Here is a 23,281-nt window from a genome sequence, read left to right on the forward strand (position 1 = left end):
ACGTTCGCTCGGCTGTAGTTCCGTCATCTCGCTCGTCTCCGAGGCTACAGGGGGGTGGGGGTGGGGGGTGGGGGGTGCGATGTTGATTTGGATGAATACCTGCCGTTGTCGGACCCAGCCTAGGTCGATCGTTTTTTTTTTTTAAAGCTGGGTTCATTACCGGAAAGTGTGACGCTTTGGACTGAGAATATTGCATCCTCGCTTCGGGTATCGTTGTTTTTCTGGACTGAGGAGAGGTGGGGAGCCGGGGGTGGGGAGGGGGGCTCGATCGGCGGGGGCTGCAAGGAGGGTCAGACGAAGACTATCCTCCGTGAACAGGCCATCTGCGCCGAGCTCGGCCTGAGGGTCCGCTGAAGCCCTAACCGGGGGGCTCGGAGAGGATTTTAACCCGGCATTGTTTGTGGATGACGGTAAAGGGAGTGGAGTCGCTTTTCCAGCCTTTCTTCGCCGTGGCGCCGCATTAGCAGCATCTGTCGGGGCTTTTTCTCCAGAGCGGGTTAACGCTCCTTTTCTGCTGGATACAGGAAACACCGACCAGATCTAAGCGAGATTAGACCGGCTTGAGGAGGCTGCAGGGCGGCCAGAAAGCCACGGATTGCCCCGTTGACAGGTTGTCATCATGGGCAACGCGCCCACGGCCAGAAAGGGCAGCGAGATGGAAAGCGGTGGGTATGCTCCCTTTGACGACCTGATTCCCCCCCTGGTCTGTACATCCTAATGAAATGATCAGAAACAACGTGACACAGCAGCCTGTTAAAGCTTCACATCACCTGCAATACGCTGTAAAGAGGCCTTTCCCCTTTTTATTTCCATTCATTAATTGGGCTTTAAACCGAATGCTTGCTGGAATCACGCAGCAATGTTCAACTCCTTGTGCATTTAATACATCTAGATCAGAAATGAATGCTTTACTACTCATTAGTGGGCATGGACATGTACAGCAAAACAGCTGTAGTCTATCATTATTTAATGAAACGGGAAAACAGCCAAGAGCAAATGAAGCTGCAGTAATCTTAGCATCTTCACTTCCTCTTGTGCTCAGATCTTGGCGAGATCGCCAACCAGCTATGTGTCAGATATTTCCTGAACACTGGGCCGGTTGCTGTATGGAAATTGATGTTGTTGACACCGCTTGCATGCACACAGTCCTGGCCCGAGGGATACGCAAACTACCAAGCTCCATTCTTGGCCAGCCTGTTGTTTTTGGTGGGTTCTCCAACAAAACTTTAATTAAATTCACCAGTTGCACACACACACACACACACACACACACACACACACACACACAAAGAGAAACATTTATAGTTATGTTGGCATTTATATTCGAAGCTAGATTAATAATGTCTGCTGCTTTTGTCTGAGCTGGGAAAATTATTTTCCCAGCTCAGACATATTTTAATGTTTGGCAAACTTATCAGTGAATATTATCAATTAATGCTTTTCCTGTGGTTTCATGAGAACACACTATTAGGCTTGGCCCTTCTTCCCTGTGTAGAAATAAAAAATAAAAACAAGTATTTTTGACACATTATAATATAAAGTGCATTTCTTTTGCGTTATAGAACATGTTTCTGCTAAGCTTTTGTTTCTGGATATTATATATTATCATATTTATGTACTTTTCTCCTCAACATTACTGTAGAAGTTAAGTAAAACTACTCAAAATTGTGTCATATATTTTTAACTATAGTAACCAGACCCAAAAACTTCTTCAATCCACTATTTACTTTAAGAACAAACAGAAAAGGAAATCTGATCATTTTAAACATTTTGTAAGCATACTATTATATATTATAAGCTCATAAAAGCTTTATTGAATACTAGGTGGGCCTCAAAAGTTGAGCTGCAGTTCCAGTTTGGTGTTAGGTTGTATTTGGGCCCCAAGCATTCTTAAACTGGACCTGCACACTCAGTACCTTTTCTTCTTTTCTTTTTTTTTAAATGCTGTGCTATAAATTGAATGCAAATTTAACATTAAGCCAAAAATGTGAGAGCCTCTATTTTATGCATTCTAATATAAAATGAGGCATCAAAAATTGATTTGCATGTCAAAACGTTAGTTTTAACTAACAACATATGCCACGGTATAACCGCTAAAACAATGTCGCTGTACAACACGGATTAGTTAGACTCGCCTCTGCCGTGTCTTTGCAGAGCAGATGTTTGCTCAGCCCATTCTTATATTTATATATTTTCTGTGCCCTGAAGATTATTCGTCATGCTGGATAGAAAGAACCCACTCCATTTCTGATTTTAGGAAATCAGTCCTTAGAGTCTCCAGAAAGTATAACACGCTTGTTACCTTTTTCCTGTTTTAAAATAAAAATGGTTATCTAAATAAATGTGCTTATTGAAAAACACGCATGGCATATTTCTGACCAAAGTTGAAACACTTAATTAAACATGTAGTTATGTTGTCTTTTTCAGGAGTGCACGGTATTTGTGAGCATAGTTAAAGGTTTCACTAGGTGCGTGTCTGCAAATTGGATTCATATTATTGTTTGGGACTGCTTTGCATGTTAGTCAAAGTTCTGAAGTAATGCTACAAATCACAGTGAATCAGGGTGTAAATTTATTCATGCTTTCTGCAGCTGACCTTAAAATATAAGCAGCTTGTTAAATATTTCTGTGGTGACTTTCATCATCATTTGCAACAAACCACATGTTTCTTGCTTTCTCCTGCAGTCAAGGAGTTCCTTGCTAAAGCCAAAGAAGATTTCCTCAAGAAATGGGAGAATCCTTCACAGGTTTGTATCAGTTTGTTTGTCAGTCCATCTTAATCTATAGTAAGTGGAAGAAACTCCTGCACTTATCTTTTGCACAACTCATCAAAACACGTGTGCTTTTGGACAATTTCTGTCTGTCAGCCACACTTAATATAAATGTATAATTAAACAGTATATAATTACAACAAGGTTTAAAATGTTCAATGGTCGGCTCGTTGCTAGGAAGCAGCAGCATCTGAGTATATAAAAATGTTTTAGGACAAATATGAATATGTAATACAGTTGTTAAAATAGTCTTTTATTGTACACCACTGTGTTTCCTCTACATCATATTAAGACTGTGCTCTGCCAGACTTTTAAAGAGTTGTTCATTTTGGAAAAATACAAAACTGTACAAAATTGTAGCCCCCTTCCTGGTAAAGATGTGTACAGAAATAATCCGCCTTTTTCTACTTTAGCATAATCACGCACAGAATTGCAACAACAAAAAAAATCCAACATTCATTTGAAGTACTTTTATTAATTTGAGAGAAAATCTCACCTTGAGAAATAATTGTTTTAATAAAATCACCGGAGGCACAATAGGTGGCATTTCTAACATTGTCTGTTCAAATAAATGTAAATGAAGCATTTTTGTGACTTTAACTCTGCTGTTGTAAGTTGGTCAGAGTGTTGAGGAACTTTTCATTTGGAATCCACAGCCTTCCTGTTTCCCTGGGGGGTAATATGCTGTGACACTTAGCCATTACTCAATATGGGAAAGACAAGAGAACATGCCATTCAGATCAGGGAGATGTTTATTTATCCTCGTGATTCAAGTAGTAGCTACAAAAAATCTCCATTGCTCACTGAAAGATTAACTGCAGCGATCAGGGCCATTTTGGGGGTTACCAAGGTCCCACGATGAGCAAAAGACCTCCTCAAAGAGCTGCCTGGTATTCTAGGAGACATGCAGGGAAACACGTTTTGATCCCACCATCACAAACAATGCAGAGATTTCTAAACACGCTACTGGGACAGGGTCTCTGTTGAGACAGAGTTTGATCTCTTTGACAACAGACACTCCTTGGTGGGTCTGGCAAAACAAATGACGAATAAACAAAAAGCACCACATGCCCACTGTTAAGTATGGTGGAGGATATGCGATTCTGTGGGCCTGATTATCCTTCACAGGCCCTAGGAACTTTGTTAGTGCATTGCCTCATGCACTCTTTGGACATTTTAAATAGAAATCTGGTGGCTGCTGCAAGAAAACTAAAAAAGGTCAGCATTAGGTCTTTTAGGAGGTCTTTCAACAGGCCAAAACATATGTCCTAATCAGCACAGCATTGGGTCACGAGAAACAAAATTAACCTTTTTCCATGGCCATTTCAATACCCAGGCCTGATAATCTAATTGCAACCATTACCATTACTTTTTTGAGCAATGACTAGAGATGCACTGTGGCCAACTTAGTAAAACTTTGACCTACCGTTTCCAAATTTCCCTTTAGAAACTATACTTAGAATCAGAATCTACTTTAATGGCCAAGTTTGTGCATACAAACAATGAATTTGGCTTCAGTTAATTAGTTTAATAAAGCTGTGTGCATTTCACTTTGCTGCTGAGAACGTTGAACTTCCATTGATCAGATTCATGAGATTCAGACTGGCCAGTCATACTGAAAAGGGCCCTATTCTGGTCACCTTTCAATTTCTCAATGCATCTATTGCCCCTTTTCCACTGGCTCCATTTAGCCCAACTCTGCTCCACTTGGCCCACTTTGCAAGTGTTTCCATTATTGTTTTCCACATACCTGTACTTACTTTTTTGGTCCCTGCTCCTCAGGAGGTCCAACCGGGGCTGAGTAGGGACTACATGTGACGTGAACAGACTGCTGTTTACTGATTGGACATGGGACCAGGAGAAATGAGAAGGTTTTTGAGGAGGTAGTGCAGGGAAAAATGTACTAAAACTCAAGAGCGACTACAATAATATTAAGGACCACAATGGCTGGAGCAGATCAAACCCAAATATAATTGTAATCTTTACAAATCATAAACCAGCCTGAAGGCTGAAAGAGAAGAAAAAGGACATCCTAAATCAGTTGATCACACATAAAATCAGCTGTTCAGACACACAAACATTTCCCTCAAAACACACAAAACATTACCACCATGAAACAGTGTGTTTGGTTCGGAAATGTATTTATTGTCCGTAAGAGAACCAGCGTTTGCAGAAGGAGGGAGAAAGCAGCGAGCAGCTGCCTATAATCAGACCACCTGCATCGGACCAAATGGGAGGAAGATCCCACTAAATCTGCGGAGCACCAATATCCGATATCCGACCTAAAACTAACTTCACCACGGTCAAAAGTCCGCAATTTTGCGCATTAAAGTCCTTGTCCTCATTATTGGCATTGCTTAGACAACAACTTCTCATAAAGCCAAAAATTGTAACTTCTTCAGACAAACGTTGGAGCTTCACCATCCAGACAGCAGCTCTTCTCTCTGCTTCTCCTGCCACACCACCCTCACATTAAAACCCCTAAGCCTTATTTAGGTTCTGGCTGGGATGTGGTCCAAATAATTATCCAAGTGGATCATGAAAAAAAGACATCCTTGCATATAAAATAATCCAAACTTTTTTTGTATTTCGCTTAGTTATGGTTTTTATTTTCTGTTTATTATTATTGTTTCATGCAGATTACTTTAATGTCACAATGTCACATAGTAACGTTAATGGCAGCACAACACACTACTACACACTACTGATGGCTGGAGACGGGTCTTCGGTCGCCATGGCTCCAGTCCCCATGGTTCCAGTCATCAGTGGGTCAGTGGAAACACAACAGGTACCGTGCGGAGAAGAGTGAAACCGAGTGGAGTGCAGCTTTGAAACCTAAACAGAGCCAGTGTAAGGGGGCATTCAGCTTTGTCGCATTTCATGAAAAGTTACAGGTCTACTGATTGGTGGAACAACTAGTCATAAATATACTCCTTAGTTTGTCTTAAATGGTGTAAAAGCCTCTATTGTTATTCTGAAAATGTCATCCTTTTTACAAAATGTTTAAAAACACACCTAATCTTAATATGTAAGTATAATAAATCATATGATGAATAATCAACAGAATTACATGTATTTGGAAACATTTAATACAAGTTTTGACAATGGTACCTCCACCATCCTTTATTCACAAAAATGTGCTGTTTCTTTTTTTCATGTCTTCAGAACACTGCTAGCCTGGAGCAGTTTGAGAGGTTGAAAACTTTGGGCACGGGCTCATTTGGCCGCGTTATGCTGGTGAAGCACAGAGAAACGGGGCAGCATTACGCCATGAAGATCCTCAATAAGCAGAAGGTCAGTCTCAGCAAGGGGGTCATCAGGGACACAGAAGGAGGGAAATCAGTGTGTTGAAAATGTTATTGTCTTCTGCAGATGCTTATGTTTAATATTCCTGCTTGTTGCACCTAAATGTTTTCTGGGGGTGTTGTGAAAAGATCCGGTGCTCTTTCAAGGAGCCTCAAATACAGGTGCGAGCTTCATCTCAATCCACTCGTGCTAAAATGAGCATCATCCGGAGATGTTTTTTCTTTATTCAGACTACAGATAGTGGAGCAATTTAGAGCAAAGCTGCGCCTGCATTTCCTCCTACGACATCAATAAAATTCACAGATTTAGAGAAATTAATACTTCCTCATATAATTTTTCTAACAGACCAATCTAATTTCCCGACCAGTTTTACTGATTTATAAGGCTAACTCATTGTGTTTAAACCGCTAAACTGTTGATGTACATGTAAATGATTATGATGGACTGTTGTTCAACTGTAAGTCATTTTATATGATGACGGGGTGATTAATTTGTTTTCATATACCTTAAAATATTATCAAAGCCATGTAATTAGGCTGTTGTTATCTGCAGACAACGGTTTCAAACTGAGACAATCAAACCCATCTTAACATAACATAAACATGGACAGCTTAAAAATAGGCTTTACACTAACATGAACTGGTTTTCTTAGTTTAAAAGGAATATCGGTGCAGTATTTTTTCGTTTGTATTGATTTGAAAACATCACCTTTTTGACTGACCTTTGGTAGACTTTGATAGTCTGCTTGTTGCTTTTAATTGAACGATAAAGTTGCTGTCTCTGTAATCGCTTCAGAGCTGCTGTTAGTGTGTTTTTGGTTTTTAAAATGGTTTTAGATACAAACAGATTGTAAGCAGATAATTAGGATTAATTGGAATGTATATACCTGACTAGAAATCTGTATGATTGGATTGAATTGACTTTGTGAAGTGCCTTGCGACAACATGTGTTGTGAATTGGCGCTATATAAATAAACTGAATTAAACTGAATTAAGTGCCAAAAGAGTATTGGTGTAGACCACATCAGGTTAATGACGTTGAAGTTGGCATCTGAGTTATACTTGTAAAGGTCCATTTCACATTTTATTTTAGGTAATCTGGACTAAATTTGATCATTTCTAGTTAAAATCTAGCATATTTGAATTGGTGAAATCTGAGATTTATGAAACGATTTGTAAAAACAAGAACAGCATTTTTCACTGTATTTATTGGCATTAGAGCCACTTCACTGTGAAACAAACAGGACAACCACAAAGTACTGTATGTACTGGTCAGACCAGGCCTGAATTATTCTACAGCTGGCAGGTGCCGATACATTTAAGGCCAAAATAATTCGCACCCTGACAGATTGAGATTTAAAATTACTGTCATTTTACCAAGAAGCTTGTTTCTGATAGGAAATGAGAGTGTTACTTTTGAAAAGTATGACAAATCGGTTTAGTTATCATTTTAATACAACAATGCATGTTGGAGAAACCTTTATTGGCATTACAACAATCAAACCATTCTTTTTTGCATGTCCCCACGAATGTTTTGACGATTTGTCTTTGCTGATGAGCCCCAAGTCTTTAAGGTTGGAAGGCGTCCGTACATCACCCTAATCTTTAGCTCCCTCTACAGCTTCGAAGTCTATTATATTATAATAATTTGTATTACACCCTATTTCCTATTTTCCCTTGGTTCTGATTGCTTTTCAGATGGAAAGTAAATGAAATACGGTTTTCATCAAACCAAAATGGGCAAAGCGGCTCTGGCGCAGCTCGTACCTTCAAATTACCACTTCGTTAATTTTGTATACAAAAATAAATGATCCACCTCTTGAGAACAGCGTGAAATGATAGCAATCATTTGAGAAACATTGAGAATCGCGTTGTTTCTCCTTTAACAAATAAATTAAATGATATACAAATCAAAGAATTATGTTTTAAAGAACATGTAATTGTTGTAAAATAATCCAGTCCAACTTTGAGTAGTGTATATTTTGTTTGTCACACTCTTAGGTGGTTTTGTCGTGAAAAAAAGCACAAAAATAAAAACCATGTTCTTTGTTTTTACAAACACAAAAACTGTAAATCTCTGTGTTTAAATTAATCTTTGTTCCAGTTCATTTTTTGATCAATCAAAGTATTTTAGATTTTGCATTAGAGGTGACCAAATGCAGTCCAGAATCATGAAAAAACTAGCCAAACACGCTACAAAGCAGGTGCTAGCTTTAGCATTGCTAGCATTCTAACAGTTAACCAGTCATGTTATTCTTGTAGTGCTTACATATTACCTGTATTTAATGAGTTTTCTACCAAGTTTCTCAACAATGTGGCTCAGCCCGAGGAGTAGGCTGCTGACTGCATCAAACAACAGTCAGCAATGCAAAAACAACTTCCTTTGTTGCTTCAAAACACGAGTCTCCAACTTGGAAATTGTCACGTCTGAAGAGCTTACCTTCATTTCCAGGACTAACAGTAGCTGACACTGGTTCAACAACTAGGTAGCGCTTTGTGAGACCAACTTTACTTTGATAAGAAATATAATGTGGTGTTGTGAATTTTCCAGATCTTACACCAAGAGTCCCTATTACACTATTGTACGGTGATTTCAGAGTCCTTTAAATGCAGTTTCTGATTGATGAAACTTTTAACCCTAACCCTAACCTAAGGACAAAAGAATAGTGAGTTATTCCCAAAAATAATCAAAATCTCATCATCTTATTCTCGTAAACCCACTTTCAAATGTCTCATCTACTGAACTTGAAAAGGGTTACATCCCTACTTACCATAGCATTTAACTGTTCAGAGAATGTTAAGTTGTGTTTCAAAGTGTTAAGGCAGTTAATTTTACAAATTTGTATGTTATCAAATGTGTTTACCTCTGTGTGACCTTCCAGGTGGTGAAGCTTAAGCAGATCGAGCACACCCTAAACGAGAAGAGGATCCTCCAGGCTGTCAGCTTTCCTTTTCTTGTGCGGTTAGAGTATTCATTCAAGGTACGGAGGACGTCTGAGGGTGTCTCTGTTTATAGGTGTGGGTGGTCATGAGCTGATCTCTGGGTGAATGGTTGGATTTCTGTTGTTCAGACTGATCCTCATCCACTACTTTTCATCTGCTCTGACATGGCAGGCCCACTACTTCTTCCCAAAACAGTCCAGAAAAACAAGTCAGCTTCAAGCATTAATTAAAGCATTTCAGACCATAAAATAGACAATGATGAGCTAAAAACAAGATGGGCGCGCGCTGTTATCTACCTCTCTGCTGTGCGTTCATGGAATCAAACTGTGATAGTTCTTGTTGTGAAAACCTGTGATGTTTCTGCACAGAGCTGACCTGTCCTCCCAGTTTATGTCCTGTCAGTCGCCTCTTTGAATGCAGAGGCATCATCAGGTGTGAATTTGTTAGTCGCTGCATTATGAAACGAATGTGTGGCACGCGATCGTTTTGATAAGTGTGAATGCTTGTGGAGGCACGGTGTATGAGCATGGAGAGTCCTAATGATCCAGCTGCTGACCTGCCCAGATCCAGGCTTCTATTGCTGCTCACCTGATAACTTTTTATTCATCTTTTCTTTGTAAGATAAGATTTTATAAGAGTGACAACTACTATAGTACAGTTTCTGTTTAATCACATGAATGGTAGAAGGGACCAATCACATATTTCTGGCCAATTTTGCATCATTGCTTTTATAAAGTTCTGACCTGCCATGTTTATCCGATTCCCATTTTTCTTAAAGAGCTATAATTAAACAGAGTTAAAAATAAAAGCCTTGGCACGGCGCTGGTGGTGTAGGGGTTTAGCGCGTGACCACATATAGAGACTATAGTCCTCGACCTTTGCCAAATGTCTCTCCCTCTCTTGGCCCCTCCTTCCTGTCTGTCTACTGTCAAAAATAAAGGCCTCTAGTGCCGACAAAATTCTTTTAAAAAAAATAATAAAAGCCTTTCCACAATGATTATTAATATTAATAAAAGAAACGGATGATCTCACCACGTTTGGGAGTCACAATCACAGTTAAATAGAGTTTTACTGATTTGAAATAAAGACTAAATGTTTTGAGGTTTTAATTTGGAAATGTCCTCATCATCCTCTGCTAATAGCATTGTTAGCATTACTAAACATCAGTCTTTGTGTGTACTTCCTAGAAATTACTAGTCCTTATCTTAAGATTTCTTCCAAAATGAATCCAGTCATCCATATTTACTGGATCCGGTTCCTAGAAATTGTTTGAGCTTTTTGGCAGCTGACTCCCCTTGTTGGTCTTGTGGAAAAAAAACAAAGGATGACTATGTAGAAAAAACACTGTTAAAGTTAGGTCGCTAATTATTCCTAACCCTGTCAGATTTAGATTAAAAGCAATCTTTGAAATGTGCCCACATGTTTCTTTAGACCTAAAGTAATTTTAACATTTAGGATGGGCCCAGCCAGAGTCCCAGTTTGAATCGGATAGAGGATCTGTGTCCCGAGCTAAAAACTAAGGGTGATGGCACGGGGAGGTCTTCCAAACCAGAAACACCTGGAGCTCATCACCAAAGATAAATCATCAAAAACACCAGTGGAAACATGCTAAACACTGGTCAGCAATTATATACTGCCTTTTATTGTTGCTTATACGTACTTGCAAGAAAACCGTATTTTAGTTGGTCAGACTTTATCTTTCACCCTATTTCAATCAATTGGTTGTGGTTCTGATCCCCATTTGGGCCAGATCAGAACAACACTGAGTGACCTCCCACTAGTGAATATTATTTATTGGTGGGGCGACAGTGGTAGTAGGGGTTCGTTCGGTGGGTTGCCGGTTCAAACCCCTGGTCCATCCGTCTCAGTTGTTGTGTCCTTGGGCAAGACTCTTCACACGCCTTGCCTGCTGATGGTTGGTCAGAGGGCTCGGTGGCGCTCATTGTATGGCTGCCTCACTTCTGTCAGTCTGCCCCAGGGCAGCTGTAGCTACGATGTAGCTTACCACTGTCAGTGTGTGAATGGGTGGATGACGGATTGTGGTGTAAAGCACGTTGGAGTCCTCAGACTTGATAAAGTGCTTTACAAGTACAAGCCATTTACCTCTGGTGACACGTGATTACATTTCCTTACAGAGCACTATGAGTGTATTTATAGATTTACAAATCATTAGAGATCTCTGTCAAGGTTGCAAGGCACCATGCACATAAAGGGACCTATCCTTACTTTTAACACAAAATGACCCCATCTATCACAGGACAGTCTTTAAAGGTTTGGACACTCATATCTGGAATTTATTTTTATCCATTTCCAAGTCTGGGTAAGTATGGAAAAAAACTGTTTATGGAAAAATGTTTTTCAGAATTTATTTATCAAAGATAAAAATCAAGATTTATTCAAAATAAAGTACTTTTTTTTTATATTCATATAACTTCCTTTATTTCTGATTTACATAAACAAAATTTGACTTTTTTTTCCATCTCATTAACCAGAAAAGGATAAACATTTAAAAATTCAAAATGCCCATGGATTCCCTACTTTTCCAGCCTCTAGGAGTCCTTTCAGAACCTGTGGTTCTTAAACTTGGTCTAATTTAGATGTCAAACAAAGCAATCAAACTCCTTGTTCTACAAACAGAATACATGTATGACCAATCACAAGCTGTGATCTCTTACACTCTGACTTGACAGTCAAGAGTCTATATTTAATTTGAATAAACCAATCCAAAAAGAGACAAACAGCCCTTTACCCATATCCCTGAATTGTACGCAGACTTTAGTGTTGTTTCAAGAAATAAGAAATTGTGGAAATAATAAACACCAAACAGGCCAGATGTTTTACTTGCATATCCTGAATGTTGTTAAAAATGTTAGAAAAATCTAGAAATTTCAATCTGGAAAAGAATGCAATGTTGAAATGGGAATTTGTAAGGAACCCTGCCACCATTTTAACAGTTTCTTCTGTGCTTTTCTTGTTGATTTTCTGATCTCTGTCATATCGTCGCTTCTTTCATGACTGTAAAACCTGCTTCAGCAGAATACAGTCGATCAAGTTGGCTTTGACCACCACATGAACAGGTGTCAGCAGAACTCTGTGCCTGCGCAGACTAACCCAGATGAGGGCCGTACTCCAATTATGTCGGGTTAAGCTGTTTAGATACACCTGGTTGGCCAGGCATTCACGATCCTTGAGGCCTTTAAAATAAACCTATTACGGCCCATGTGTGCTGTCCTGCACACTGATGGAAGTGGCACCATTGAGCACAAATCAATGCTGTATAAGTCATTCTGAGAGCTCTATTAGTGAAAAGTCAGTATAACATTAGATACAACTGTATTTTATTCTGTATTTTACTGTGTTGAGCTATTATACTGCAACCCCAAAGACACAAACTGGCTCTAGAGTTCAGCTTTGAAGCTGGTAGGAGGTTTTTAGTTTTTGTGATACTATCTTGTGTCTGTATGTGTTACAGCTGGGTCATTTAAGGTTTATTTCAACAGAGCTTAGAAGCAGCCAGGGAACACACATTAACTAGATAGCATCAATGTCAGAATGCAACAAGCTTTATGCTTAGATTGCCATGTCTTTATGTTACATTTAATTGAGTCCAGTTTATTGTTTTTATATCTGTGTGTTCCTAATCTCCATCCTTTTTTATCCAGGACAACACCAACCTTTACATGGTTATGGAATATGTTCCGGGTGGAGAGATGTTCTCCCACCTACGAAGGATTGGCAGATTCAGGTCAGTGTCTTCAAGCATTTATGTGTGCAGCAGGAAACATTCTGTAGCATCTGATTATGGTCATATGGAGGTTTTGGTACCTTACTTCACTAAAATTTCACCAAACCACTCGCCGTCTGTTCCTCCTGTGTTTCTGTGCGAACAGTGAGCCGCATGCTCGGTTCTACGCTGCTCAGATCGTGTTGACCTTTGAGTACCTGCATGCTTTGGACCTGATCTACAGAGACTTGAAACCTGAAAACCTGCTTATAGACCAACAGGGCTACATACAGGTATGTAATACAGCCTTTTTTAGTTTGTTTCACATCTTGATTCTTACCAAACCAACGGTAATTCACAGGTTGAGCATTGGACCTAACAGTTTCTCTGCAGGTACTTGACTGATCAACTTGCACTCATTATGTCAGGCTGCTAGGCATTGTCTGGTTAAATATATACAAGTTTTATGCTCTAGACCAAAGATTTAAAAGCTTTGGTTTCAAATCCGCAAATAAATCCTGATGAACTCAGCTAAAAGTCCTTTTAATGCCAGAAAAAGTGCTCCAGTGACCTTTTTTTCCATCTAAATAAAGCATAGAGTAGCACCAACCTGCCTCTCCCCTTCATGTTGCTGTGGAGTGCCGGTCAGCTGGCTGAAATAAGGATCTTACACTTACACTTACTTATTACTCGCTTACAAAAAAGACAAATTTGGCTATTTCCAAATGTTTCCAGTAAGGAAGAAACACAGTCATTGGCATGGGACCTAAAGTAGCTCCGCTCATCACTGTAAGTCAGGGGTCCTACACCTTTAACTCACTGCGGACCGAACTTGACCTCCTGAAACAATTGTTGGATCTGGATGGTGGGGGATTCACATGTTTAATAAGAGTAAGGCGTCAAAGGTGGGGAAAGTAACCATCACAATTAACCTACCAGAATGAATGGGCAGCCGTCTAGTTAACCAGCGGATATTGCCTCATTAGACTTCCAGTTTTGGTGCATAAACAGCAGAACATGATAAAGGTATATTCCCTGCATTAAGCTCTTGAGGGCTATTTCTTTATTGTGTTTCCATTTTAAATAAAAGTAATTAGACCATGTTATGAATTTTTTTTCTAAATTTACACATAAAATCGTGTTGTATTTCAGTACAATTTCAACGTTTCATCTTCTTCTGTGACTTTCTTGTCTGAGAAATGTCTTTTCTTCTGGTCTGAACAATTTGACTCTCAGAGACAGACAACACACATTTATTGGCACTGCTGGAAAAGATGTGAAAAAGCATCAAAATATATTTAACTATTATTTCAATATTTTCCCCAATCTCACCCTGCAAAATGTGGCAAAATCTGCCTTTAATTTGACTTTATTCATTTTTTAAACAAGTGTCTTTAAACAAGACACAATCATAATCATTTTTACATGTTTGTAATTGCATACTGAGATTTAAATGAACTAAGATCATCCATTCCAGATTTTTCTGTATTATAGCTATAGCTGTTCTACATTTGTTAAAATACCCCATCCCCAAAAAGTAAAATTTCCCATTATCACTTTGCCCAATCAGAGGCAGCTCCAACACCAAGTTGTTTACTAACAAATCAGATAATAAAACCAAGACCAGAAGAATGTTTTGTATCCACATGTTCATAGTTTCAAAAATGTCTAGCAAATCTAGAAAATAGTTTCTGGAAAAGGTTGGAATTTTTAATGATATTCTTGCAGTAAAACTGGAAGTCTTGAATAGTATTAATAGAGGTTGTGTTTCCCCCTTGTGGTTAAATGTGAAATAACAGCAAAAAAAAAAAAACAAATGTCCTTGCTGCTCCAAGGTGTTTTCTCTTCCATCTGTCTGTGTCCATTTTATTTCTGTTAGTTCTCTTCCATAAACATCTGTCAGCTCTAATTTTTCTCTTTATCTCTCAGGTTACAGATTTTGGCTTTGCCAAACGAGTAAAGGGCCGGACCTGGACACTGTGTGGCACCCCGGAATATCTGGCTCCAGAGATTATTCTCAGCAAGGTTACCTGACCTTTTTTCTTTCTTTGTTTGTTTGTTTATTACTCAAAATCTGGTGAGGCAACCTGAAAACGCATTAAAACACATAGTGTTGTTAGAAATGTTTCTAACAAGAACTAAATAAAATGGAAAAGAGCACCTATAATAAGAAAATCATTTCCATTTAATCTCATGCAATTTTTTTTATAACATTGAAATATTTCGACCTGTTTATGCTGGCAGGGATACAACAAGGCGGTGGACTGGTGGGCGCTGGGTGTTCTGGTCTATGAGATGGCAGCGGGGTATCCTCCTTTCTTTGCCGATCAGCCAATTCAAATTTATGAAAAGATTGTATCAGGGAAGGTGAGTTTAACTGTCTTATTGTCGTTTTGCTCTGACAATTAAAATGTAAGGTGTATTTGACTGAAGAGGGACTTTGCCTGTCTATTTTTTCTTTTTAGTCTTGTGCTTTTGACAAAAAAACTTATTGCCCATACTTTTCTTCTTATTAAAAACCCTTTTATTCATGGGGACTTCAGTGTGTAAATGTTTCACATATGGGCAAGCAAAAAATCCAGATGTTTTATGGTACATAATTTATTGATCCTATTTAAACAAGTCATGCAAATCAGAAGTTCATGTATGTCGTTCGTTAAGTTTTCCAAACACTTACTTTCAAAGCCTTTTAGCGCCACACGCTAATATATATAATTGCAATAATTTTTGCAGTGTCAATGTGAGCAATATCACAATTCTAAAGAACTGCTTGGACACAATATTTCATAGGATGGTATATTTTAAGGGCAATCCATGCAAGTTCTGCATTCCAATAATATTTCTGGCCTGTTGAGACACTTTCAGTGCCTCTTCAGAGCCTATACTTGATATAAACGTTCAATGGCCGAGATGCTACAACTCATAAAGGCTACTTCACACAGCAACCCATATCTGACTTTATCGTGGCGGTAAGAAATAGTTCACTGCCCTGAATGATTTAGGTTTAAAGTATTTTTTCTTTTCCCAAAAAGTTTTTTTGCAGACAGGAAGTGATATTAACATTTTGGTGTGGTCTACCTAGACTCCCGTGAATCCTGTATTAAATCTGTAGAGAGATTAGGGTGATGAAGACGAGGCCTTCCAACCTTCCAAAGACTTGGAGCTCATCATCAAAGATTAAATATCAAAATTCCAGTGGAAAGAGGAAAAAATCTGGTCGGCAATTATAAAAAGAGTTTAATTGCTGTAATACCAATTAAAATTCTACTGTCCTTTCTAGCATGTTTATTGAGTGTAGTGCTTATACAGTTTTTTTTTTTTTTTAATTGTCCATAATGTGTCGTGCCTGGTTGAATATAATGGAAAAAAAAGAACACAAACGTACAAAGTGGTCATATTTTTTATAGAAAAGGGATCTGTAAATCATTGTGTGTCTGAAATGTACCTAATTAAAATTCAGATTCAGATTTGTTTGTTTAAAACAGGGATAAAGCATATTACAAATAAATATGCCAGACTGAAGCTCATCTGCTTTGAGGGTTGAAAAACAAAGGCAAACAGTTTTCCTAAAGTTGTTGGGCCATTTGTTTTTTCTACGCCTAAAAATAGTTTTTAGTCTGTTGTCTGTAACAAGAGCAGGATGTGGGTCAATCTTTCTATGCAAACCGCCGCTGTATTTCACGAAGTTCAAAGAAAAGGTTAATCCAAGTCTGCCTCTGAGTTACAGTCACTGGGATGTTTTTTCTCCAGTTTACTATAAAATTAAAATTAAATTGTCAGTAAAAGATTTATTCTTTCTTTTGTTTCTAACATTTCTCATTTTAAGATTTTAATTTGTCAGAATTGTTTTGCGTCAAAGCAGCTGGTCGATGTGTGATTTATGGTGTGCATATTTAGTATTGCCAATTGATCAATTGATCTCCATGATGGTGTGAGAGATTCTCATTGGCACTGCAGTGGCGTGGTCCCATAGCTGCTTCTTCTTCTTCCTTGTCCTCAGGTGCGTTTCCCATCTCACTTCAGCTCAGATCTGAAGGACCTGCTGAGGAACCTTTTACAGGTGCAGGCAAAAGTCTGAATTTACAGTAAGGTGTTATTTTTCTTTTTTCAAGATGTCAGAATGATGAAAACGTGCTGCTCTTACTCTCAGGTGGATCTCACGAAACGCTTTGGGAACCTCAAAAATGGAGTCAATGACATCAAAGGGCATAAGTGGTTTGCCACAACTGACTGGATTGCCATCTACCAGAAAAAGGTGTGCCGCTGTTTATATATTGTATACGTTTGTGACTCTGCTTGCATAGGATCTGACTGTGATTCGGGGCCTTTCATGATTTGGGTTTTTCCAGGTGGAAGCTCCCTTTGTTCCAAAGTTCAAAGGACCAGGCGATACCAGCAACTTTGACGACTATGAAGAGGAGGAGATCCGCGTCTCCTTCACTGAGAAATGTGCCAAGGAGTTTGCTGAATTCTAGAGTTAGAGAGGAAGAAAGAAGGAAATAGGGAAAGTCTAAGGTAGGCTGGTTCACAAGGGAGACACAAGAAAAGTGTACTGTCTCCTGTCCAAATATAAGCACCAGCTACAAAAAAGAGAAAAATCCAATAGAGGTGTGAAAAAGAGAGAGGAGACTGATAACCAGCAGTGTTGCCTTTTCTGTTGTGTTTCTGTTGTATTTTATTTATTGTCGTCTTATTTATGAATCCCTTTATAATGACGCTGTGTTTCATGGGTGTCGGGAACGCCACTAACTTAGAGTTGCCTCTGTTCATTTTCATCCGAGATCTTCCCTGCTCTGCATTCATTTCTGTTCTGTTTATTTCTGTGCCACAGCAAAGAAACATCATCCAATCAGTCCGCTGGTCATTACTTGAGTGCGCACTTAAGATACCATCAGCTTAAACTGATAACAAGCTGAATTGAGAATAAAACACCACACGTTAAGATAAGTGCCCCTATGTTATACTTTATCTTGATTTCTCCTGACCTTGTCATAGATAAAATACTTCAAAGGCACGAGGGGCCAAAAGAAAGATGTAACAAAAAGTCAGGTACGTCTATCGTATAAGTCCATCTATGGCTCTTATTATTGTTAATATATACAGACTTTGTACATATCTGCAGTACTCCATTTTTAAATGTTAGTTGGTACTTGGTGGCTCCAGTGAAATCATATCCCGCTAACACACAATGAAATATGAATAAAAAGAATGGATTTCTCTCAGTTTTAATGGTGTTGTGAGAAAAACACCAACCGCATAACGGAAACTCAGGTTTGAACATATCACTTAACAGACATTTATCTCCGTGAAGCCTAAGGATCAGCAGGTAAATCTTGCAGTATAGATTTGGGAATTTGAAGTTCTTGTTTAAAAACATTTTAAAAGCAACAAAAAAGGGACTTTTTAGAGTTTTAGTTGGCGTCTTCCACACTTATCCCTTCCAGACGATTTGGTCAGTTTTGATAAAAGCATTTCATGTTTCAGCTCAGAGCTCATTTACCACACAGGATTATTCTGCTTATTGAAACAACCGCTTGGGCCCCTGAGTTTGACTTTTAGAGACCATGTGAGGCTGAAGACCTCAGACTGCTTCTGGCAGAAGGTCATCAGCGCTTCAATCTGTACGGATGGCGGTTGGGATCGTATGCTTTACTTTGACTATCACTGTTTTTTCATTTCCCAAAGGAGGACCACGCAGCTCATCATTTTTGTGTTTAGAACATGCACTATTTTTGCTAAGTTTCTTTTTATTTGCATATGTATTCTTGATCTAAAATGATTTGTACTCTGTTTAACAAGTTTACCAGGAAGTGAATATACAGCAGGGGAAACTAGTATTGAACACGTTTACTCAATACATTTGTTTCCAATGAGGGTATTGACATAATATTCTCACAAGATGCTGGTAACAACCCAAATTATCCACACATACAAAGAAATCAAAACAATTTAGTGTATAAATCAGGTTAGATGTTATAAATTTGAAATTTATTAAATACAAGAATAGCTTTAGTTAGCAATGACAGCTTTAAGACGTCAAATCTCTGTAGAAACTAGCCACATTTTTTAAGTGTCATTTTGACCAATTTCTTGATACAAACTGTCTACAGACCTTCTCGCGGGCCTCTTCTCTGGACTCTGATCACCAGGTATTTCCATAGTTTTGCAATTAAATTCAAGTTGGATGACTGACTGGGCCATTCTAGTAGCTTTTCTTCTCTCTTCTGGTTTCTTTCTGTAACACCAGATCAGCGTTTCCATTACTATGTTTTTGGGTTCAGTGTCTTGCTGAAACATCCACTCATTTAATTTTCAGATGCTTAAGCTGCTGTCATACTGTTTCATGTCTTGTCTTGTATGCTGGCATTTTAAAAACCACCTGTTAAATGAGACTGAACTTGAGGAAATTGAGGATACATTGTGGATTTTTAAGTTGTCAGGTTGTGTTTAGCTTAGTCTGTCTATACTGGAGAGCAAAGGGTTGGATTTCACTGTGTTCTACAGCGTCGTGACCAGGGATATTACTTTGTCATAACATCATACTCTTGTTTTATTTTTTCATGAGAAGGATCAACAGACCCTCTAGAATTAAATGTCAGTGCCCCTAATTGGTCAAATAAGTCAGTCAGTCAGTCATTTTCTACTGCTTATTCCATAGTGGGTCGCGGGGGAGCTGGTGCCTATCTCCAGCAGTCTATGGGCGAGAGGCAGGGTACACCCTGGACAGGTCTCCAGTCCATCGCAGGGCAACACACAAACAACCATGCACACACTCATTCATACACCTAAGGGCAATTTAGAGTTACCAATTAACCTAACAGTCATGTCTTTGGACTGTGGGAGGAAGCCAGAGTACCTGCATGCACGGGGAGAACATGCAAACTCCATGCAGAAAGACCCCAGGCCAGGAATCAAACCCAGGACCTTCTTGCTGCAAGGCAACAGTGCTACCAACTGCGCCACCGTGCCCGTGCAGCCCGTGGACTGACTGGTCAAATAAGTATTAGCTAAATTAATCAGACGCCCACAGTGACACCTCGGTGGATCTTGTAGCAGCGCTGGACATGCACAGTACGCCAAACTGGTGAGAACAGTTGCACTCCTGGCTAAAACTTATCTGATGATTATATTGTGTATGCTACAGTGTTAAATGTATAAGTAGGCGATAAGGGGCGTTTTTTTTGTTTGTTTTTTCCAATGGCATTATGTCCTCCAATGCCTTTAAAACAAAAAGCCGATATGCAATATTGTAACAGGGACATTATGAAGAACGTCTTGGTACATTTCTCCATTTATTTGTTCTTCAATAATATGGAGACTGCCAGCACTATATTGATAGACAGCCCCAAACCATGTTGTTTCCTCCTCCAAACTACACTGTCGGTATGGTGATTTGTGGTTTATAGGTAGTGCCTTTCCTTTTCCAAAGCATCATCTGAAGGGATACATTTTGGTCTCATCTAAAGACTCTATATTTTCCCTGTATTTTACAGGCTTGTCCAAATGTTCTGCAGCAAAATTTTGGAAAGTTTCACCATGCTTTTCCTTCAGCAGTGGAATCATGCGTAGTGAGTGTGCAGTGGGGCCAATGTGGTTAAGTTTATTACTTATTATTAGCATAAAAAAACTGGATCTGCTAATTTCAGATATCATTGAAGCTCTCTCTGAGTGGTCTTTTGCTTTTGGACAAATTATCTGATTATTCTTTTGACTCCCCTGTCAGAAATCTGGTCATGGCTGATTTATAATGAAATTGTGTTCTTTCCACCTCTGGATTATAGCCTCAATGGTGCTCAGTGGAACATTTAGAAATCTGTCTACCCATGCAAACAGTGATTTGCAATAATAAGGTTGCAAAGCTCCCAAAATTGCTTTTTTTGCAGCACTAGTGGCCTTTAGTTTTGTTATTTTCTCAAAGTCGGCAGACAGGAAATAGGATGGAGAAAGGGGGAAGACATGCAGCATACGTCTCCGGGGTTCGAACTAGAACCCAGGACGGCTGCATCAAGGACTGAGGCTTCTGTATATGGATTGCTTGCTCTACCATTACCACATGCTGCACCCCTTGAAATAGCTTTTTTGCTTTTTGCCATTATTAAGATAAACTTCATCACCTAAATCATCTGTCATTAATTACTGATAAGTGAAGTGATATAAGGAAGGATTGCTTTCTGTTTACTCACAGATTTCAGTTATTTTGTTGACTCTATCCCTTTTTGCATCATCCTGTTTTGCATTTCTCCCTTTTTCATTACACTTTTTTACACATTACTTCATTTCTGGACTAATTTGTGTTGATCTTTCTGTGAGTGGGAATTACTTGGGTTGTTACAAACATCTAATGTAAATTTTGTCAGTAGGACCATTTGAAATGTATTTACTGAGGAGAAAAATGTTTAATAATTGTTTTTCTTGCTATAGCTGGTTAAAATGTCTTTTTTTGTGCACAGTAAACAACCTGTTGAGTTGGAAGTTTATGGCAAAGGCCACCTCGGGGGGGGGTTACTCCTTGCTTGACTCAGTTTGAAAGCAGAGCATTGAAACAATATCCAGAAAGGATTGAATTATTGGTTTCAGGCATTAAATTACATTAGGCTATAATGTGACCTATCACCTTGTTGGGGATGTGAAATAGTTTAGTTCAGACAGGCACAAGGAACCCGTCTCATCATATGTTTTTGTCATGAATCTCAAAATTTGTGAAAGATTTCAGAAGTAAAAAACCATGATAGACCTTTTGTTCGAAATACACATTTGCAGTGCTTAATAGTCTGTGTGCATCATTTGTAATTTGGAGTGATGTTTGAAATAACCTAACATGAAGGAATTACCCAGGTGGACTATTCAGGTTCACATAAAGCATTTGTTTGTCACGGTGTCCTCGGCCACATGTGTCTCCTGGGAGGGACCATTCCCTCAGTCTATATACAGACCCAGATTTAAACTGTGGTGATATGACTTGAACACAGATAAATGTTATCAAGAAGCAAAGTATCTTGCTGAAAACGCGAAGGTCTGATTTGCTCCATCAGTATATCTAAAATAAATAACTTGCAGGAGCCTTGCCGCAAAGGCTGACATACTCTACATGTCGGGAAAATGTTGCCTCCTTTGGTAAAGATGTGTTAAAAAAAAAAAAAGGAAAACAAATAAATATTTTATTGTAGCATCAAAATCTCAAACACTTTTTTAAATCCAACCTTTAATTTAAGTAAATTTACTGAGTGAGGAATAAAATCCCATGTTAAGAAATAATTGTTTCAGAAGTGATCAGTGGCACAGTTATTCAGACCCTTTGTGTTAATACTTCAGGCAACCCAAAAGTACAGCACAACGCATTCACAGTTACGGGCCATTGGCTGTTCTTCCTTCCATGCTCTCTAACAACAGGCCCACAGCATTATAGATCCTCCACGTGTTTGTCCTTTGTTTCACATCAAACCCACCTACAGTGTGTGTGGCCAAAAAGCTTAATCTTAGTTTCATCCGACCAAACCCCGTACTTCCATTTAAGATCTGCATAGAGTTTAGCAAACTGTACATGTGCCTGTTAATGACGGAGGGATGGAAAAGGCTTCTTCCTGGCATGCCTCCCGTATAGGCAGGATGTCTTGTAGTTGACATCTAATGACTGTGATGGAGACTCATGTCCCCAAGATGTCTCTTATTGCTGTAGTTCTTTAACCTTGAGTTATGGTGATTTATTTTTGCTTCTCTTAAAGTCGTGCTCACAATGCATGGTGGCAATATAAACTTAGGTCCTTGTTCCACCTAGTGGTCAGTGGCTGCTTGACAAGTAATATATAGAGTAAAATGCTTTCCATTACATTTACTTTAAATGGATTGTTAGGGCTTTCATGACACAGGTGATATGAAAAAAATCAATTATATCTTAACATTGGATTCTTTCCCCATTGAATAAAGGCACTCAAATCAAAGTTTGGATATTTTTCCGTTGGAGATTACTCTGCTGTGTTAAAATATTCATTTATTTTAATTCATTTTTCAAACTTATTTACCGGGGGAGGCAATAAATCTGTCTATACCCTTAATATTAATGCTTTGTGTAACTCATGATCTAAAACCACTCAGTCCACCATCTTGTACACCATTTAACATGTATGTGTTAACTTTGGTGCAGTTTAAGATGTTGGCTTGATTGTAAAACTCTAAGGTAAAAATAAAAGTGTGTTCATTAGGTTATTTATTATTGTTATTATTACAATAGTATTATCAGAAACAGAATGAAAGTTTCATTTAAATTAGAGTAAACCCAGAAGACCTAATTGCAGAATAAAATAATATTGGCACACTGGAACATTATTTTGCCTTGTGATTTGCAACCCCTTAAAGAAAGAGTCTGAAAATGATGCAAAGCTTCTAGTTTAAGTTAAATGTCTCTCTTGCCTTGTTATCTTCAGTGCTCTGCGACGTTCTGTTGTCACCATTTTTCTTAAATAATCTCAAGATGTGTTAGCAGATAGATGGCAGGCTTCTGGTAGTCATCAGCTTGCTCATTGACTATAATGGCCTAACTT

The 23,281-nt window shown here is 38.7% G+C and overlaps 1 protein-coding gene across 1 annotated transcript; it reads left to right on the forward strand.

Moving 5' to 3' along the window:
• Positions 1-256: 256 nt before the first annotated feature.
• LOC124869187 (cAMP-dependent protein kinase catalytic subunit alpha-like) lies at positions 257-19,411 on the forward strand. Its single transcript, XM_047366954.1, has 11 exons — positions 257-665; positions 2,686-2,747; positions 5,937-6,065; positions 8,959-9,057; positions 12,682-12,764; positions 12,910-13,036; positions 14,673-14,768; positions 14,988-15,110; positions 16,744-16,803; positions 16,894-16,998; positions 17,093-19,411. Exons 1-11 carry the CDS (start codon positions 620-622, stop codon positions 17,216-17,218), a joined length of 1,056 nt encoding a protein of 351 aa, XP_047222910.1. The 5' UTR covers positions 257-619; the 3' UTR covers positions 17,219-19,411.
• The last annotated feature ends 3,870 nt before the right edge of the window (positions 19,412-23,281 follow it).

This window comes from Girardinichthys multiradiatus, chromosome 5 (assembly GCF_021462225.1).
Source record: "Girardinichthys multiradiatus isolate DD_20200921_A chromosome 5, DD_fGirMul_XY1, whole genome shotgun sequence".
NCBI lineage: Eukaryota > Metazoa > Chordata > Actinopteri > Cyprinodontiformes > Goodeidae > Girardinichthys > Girardinichthys multiradiatus.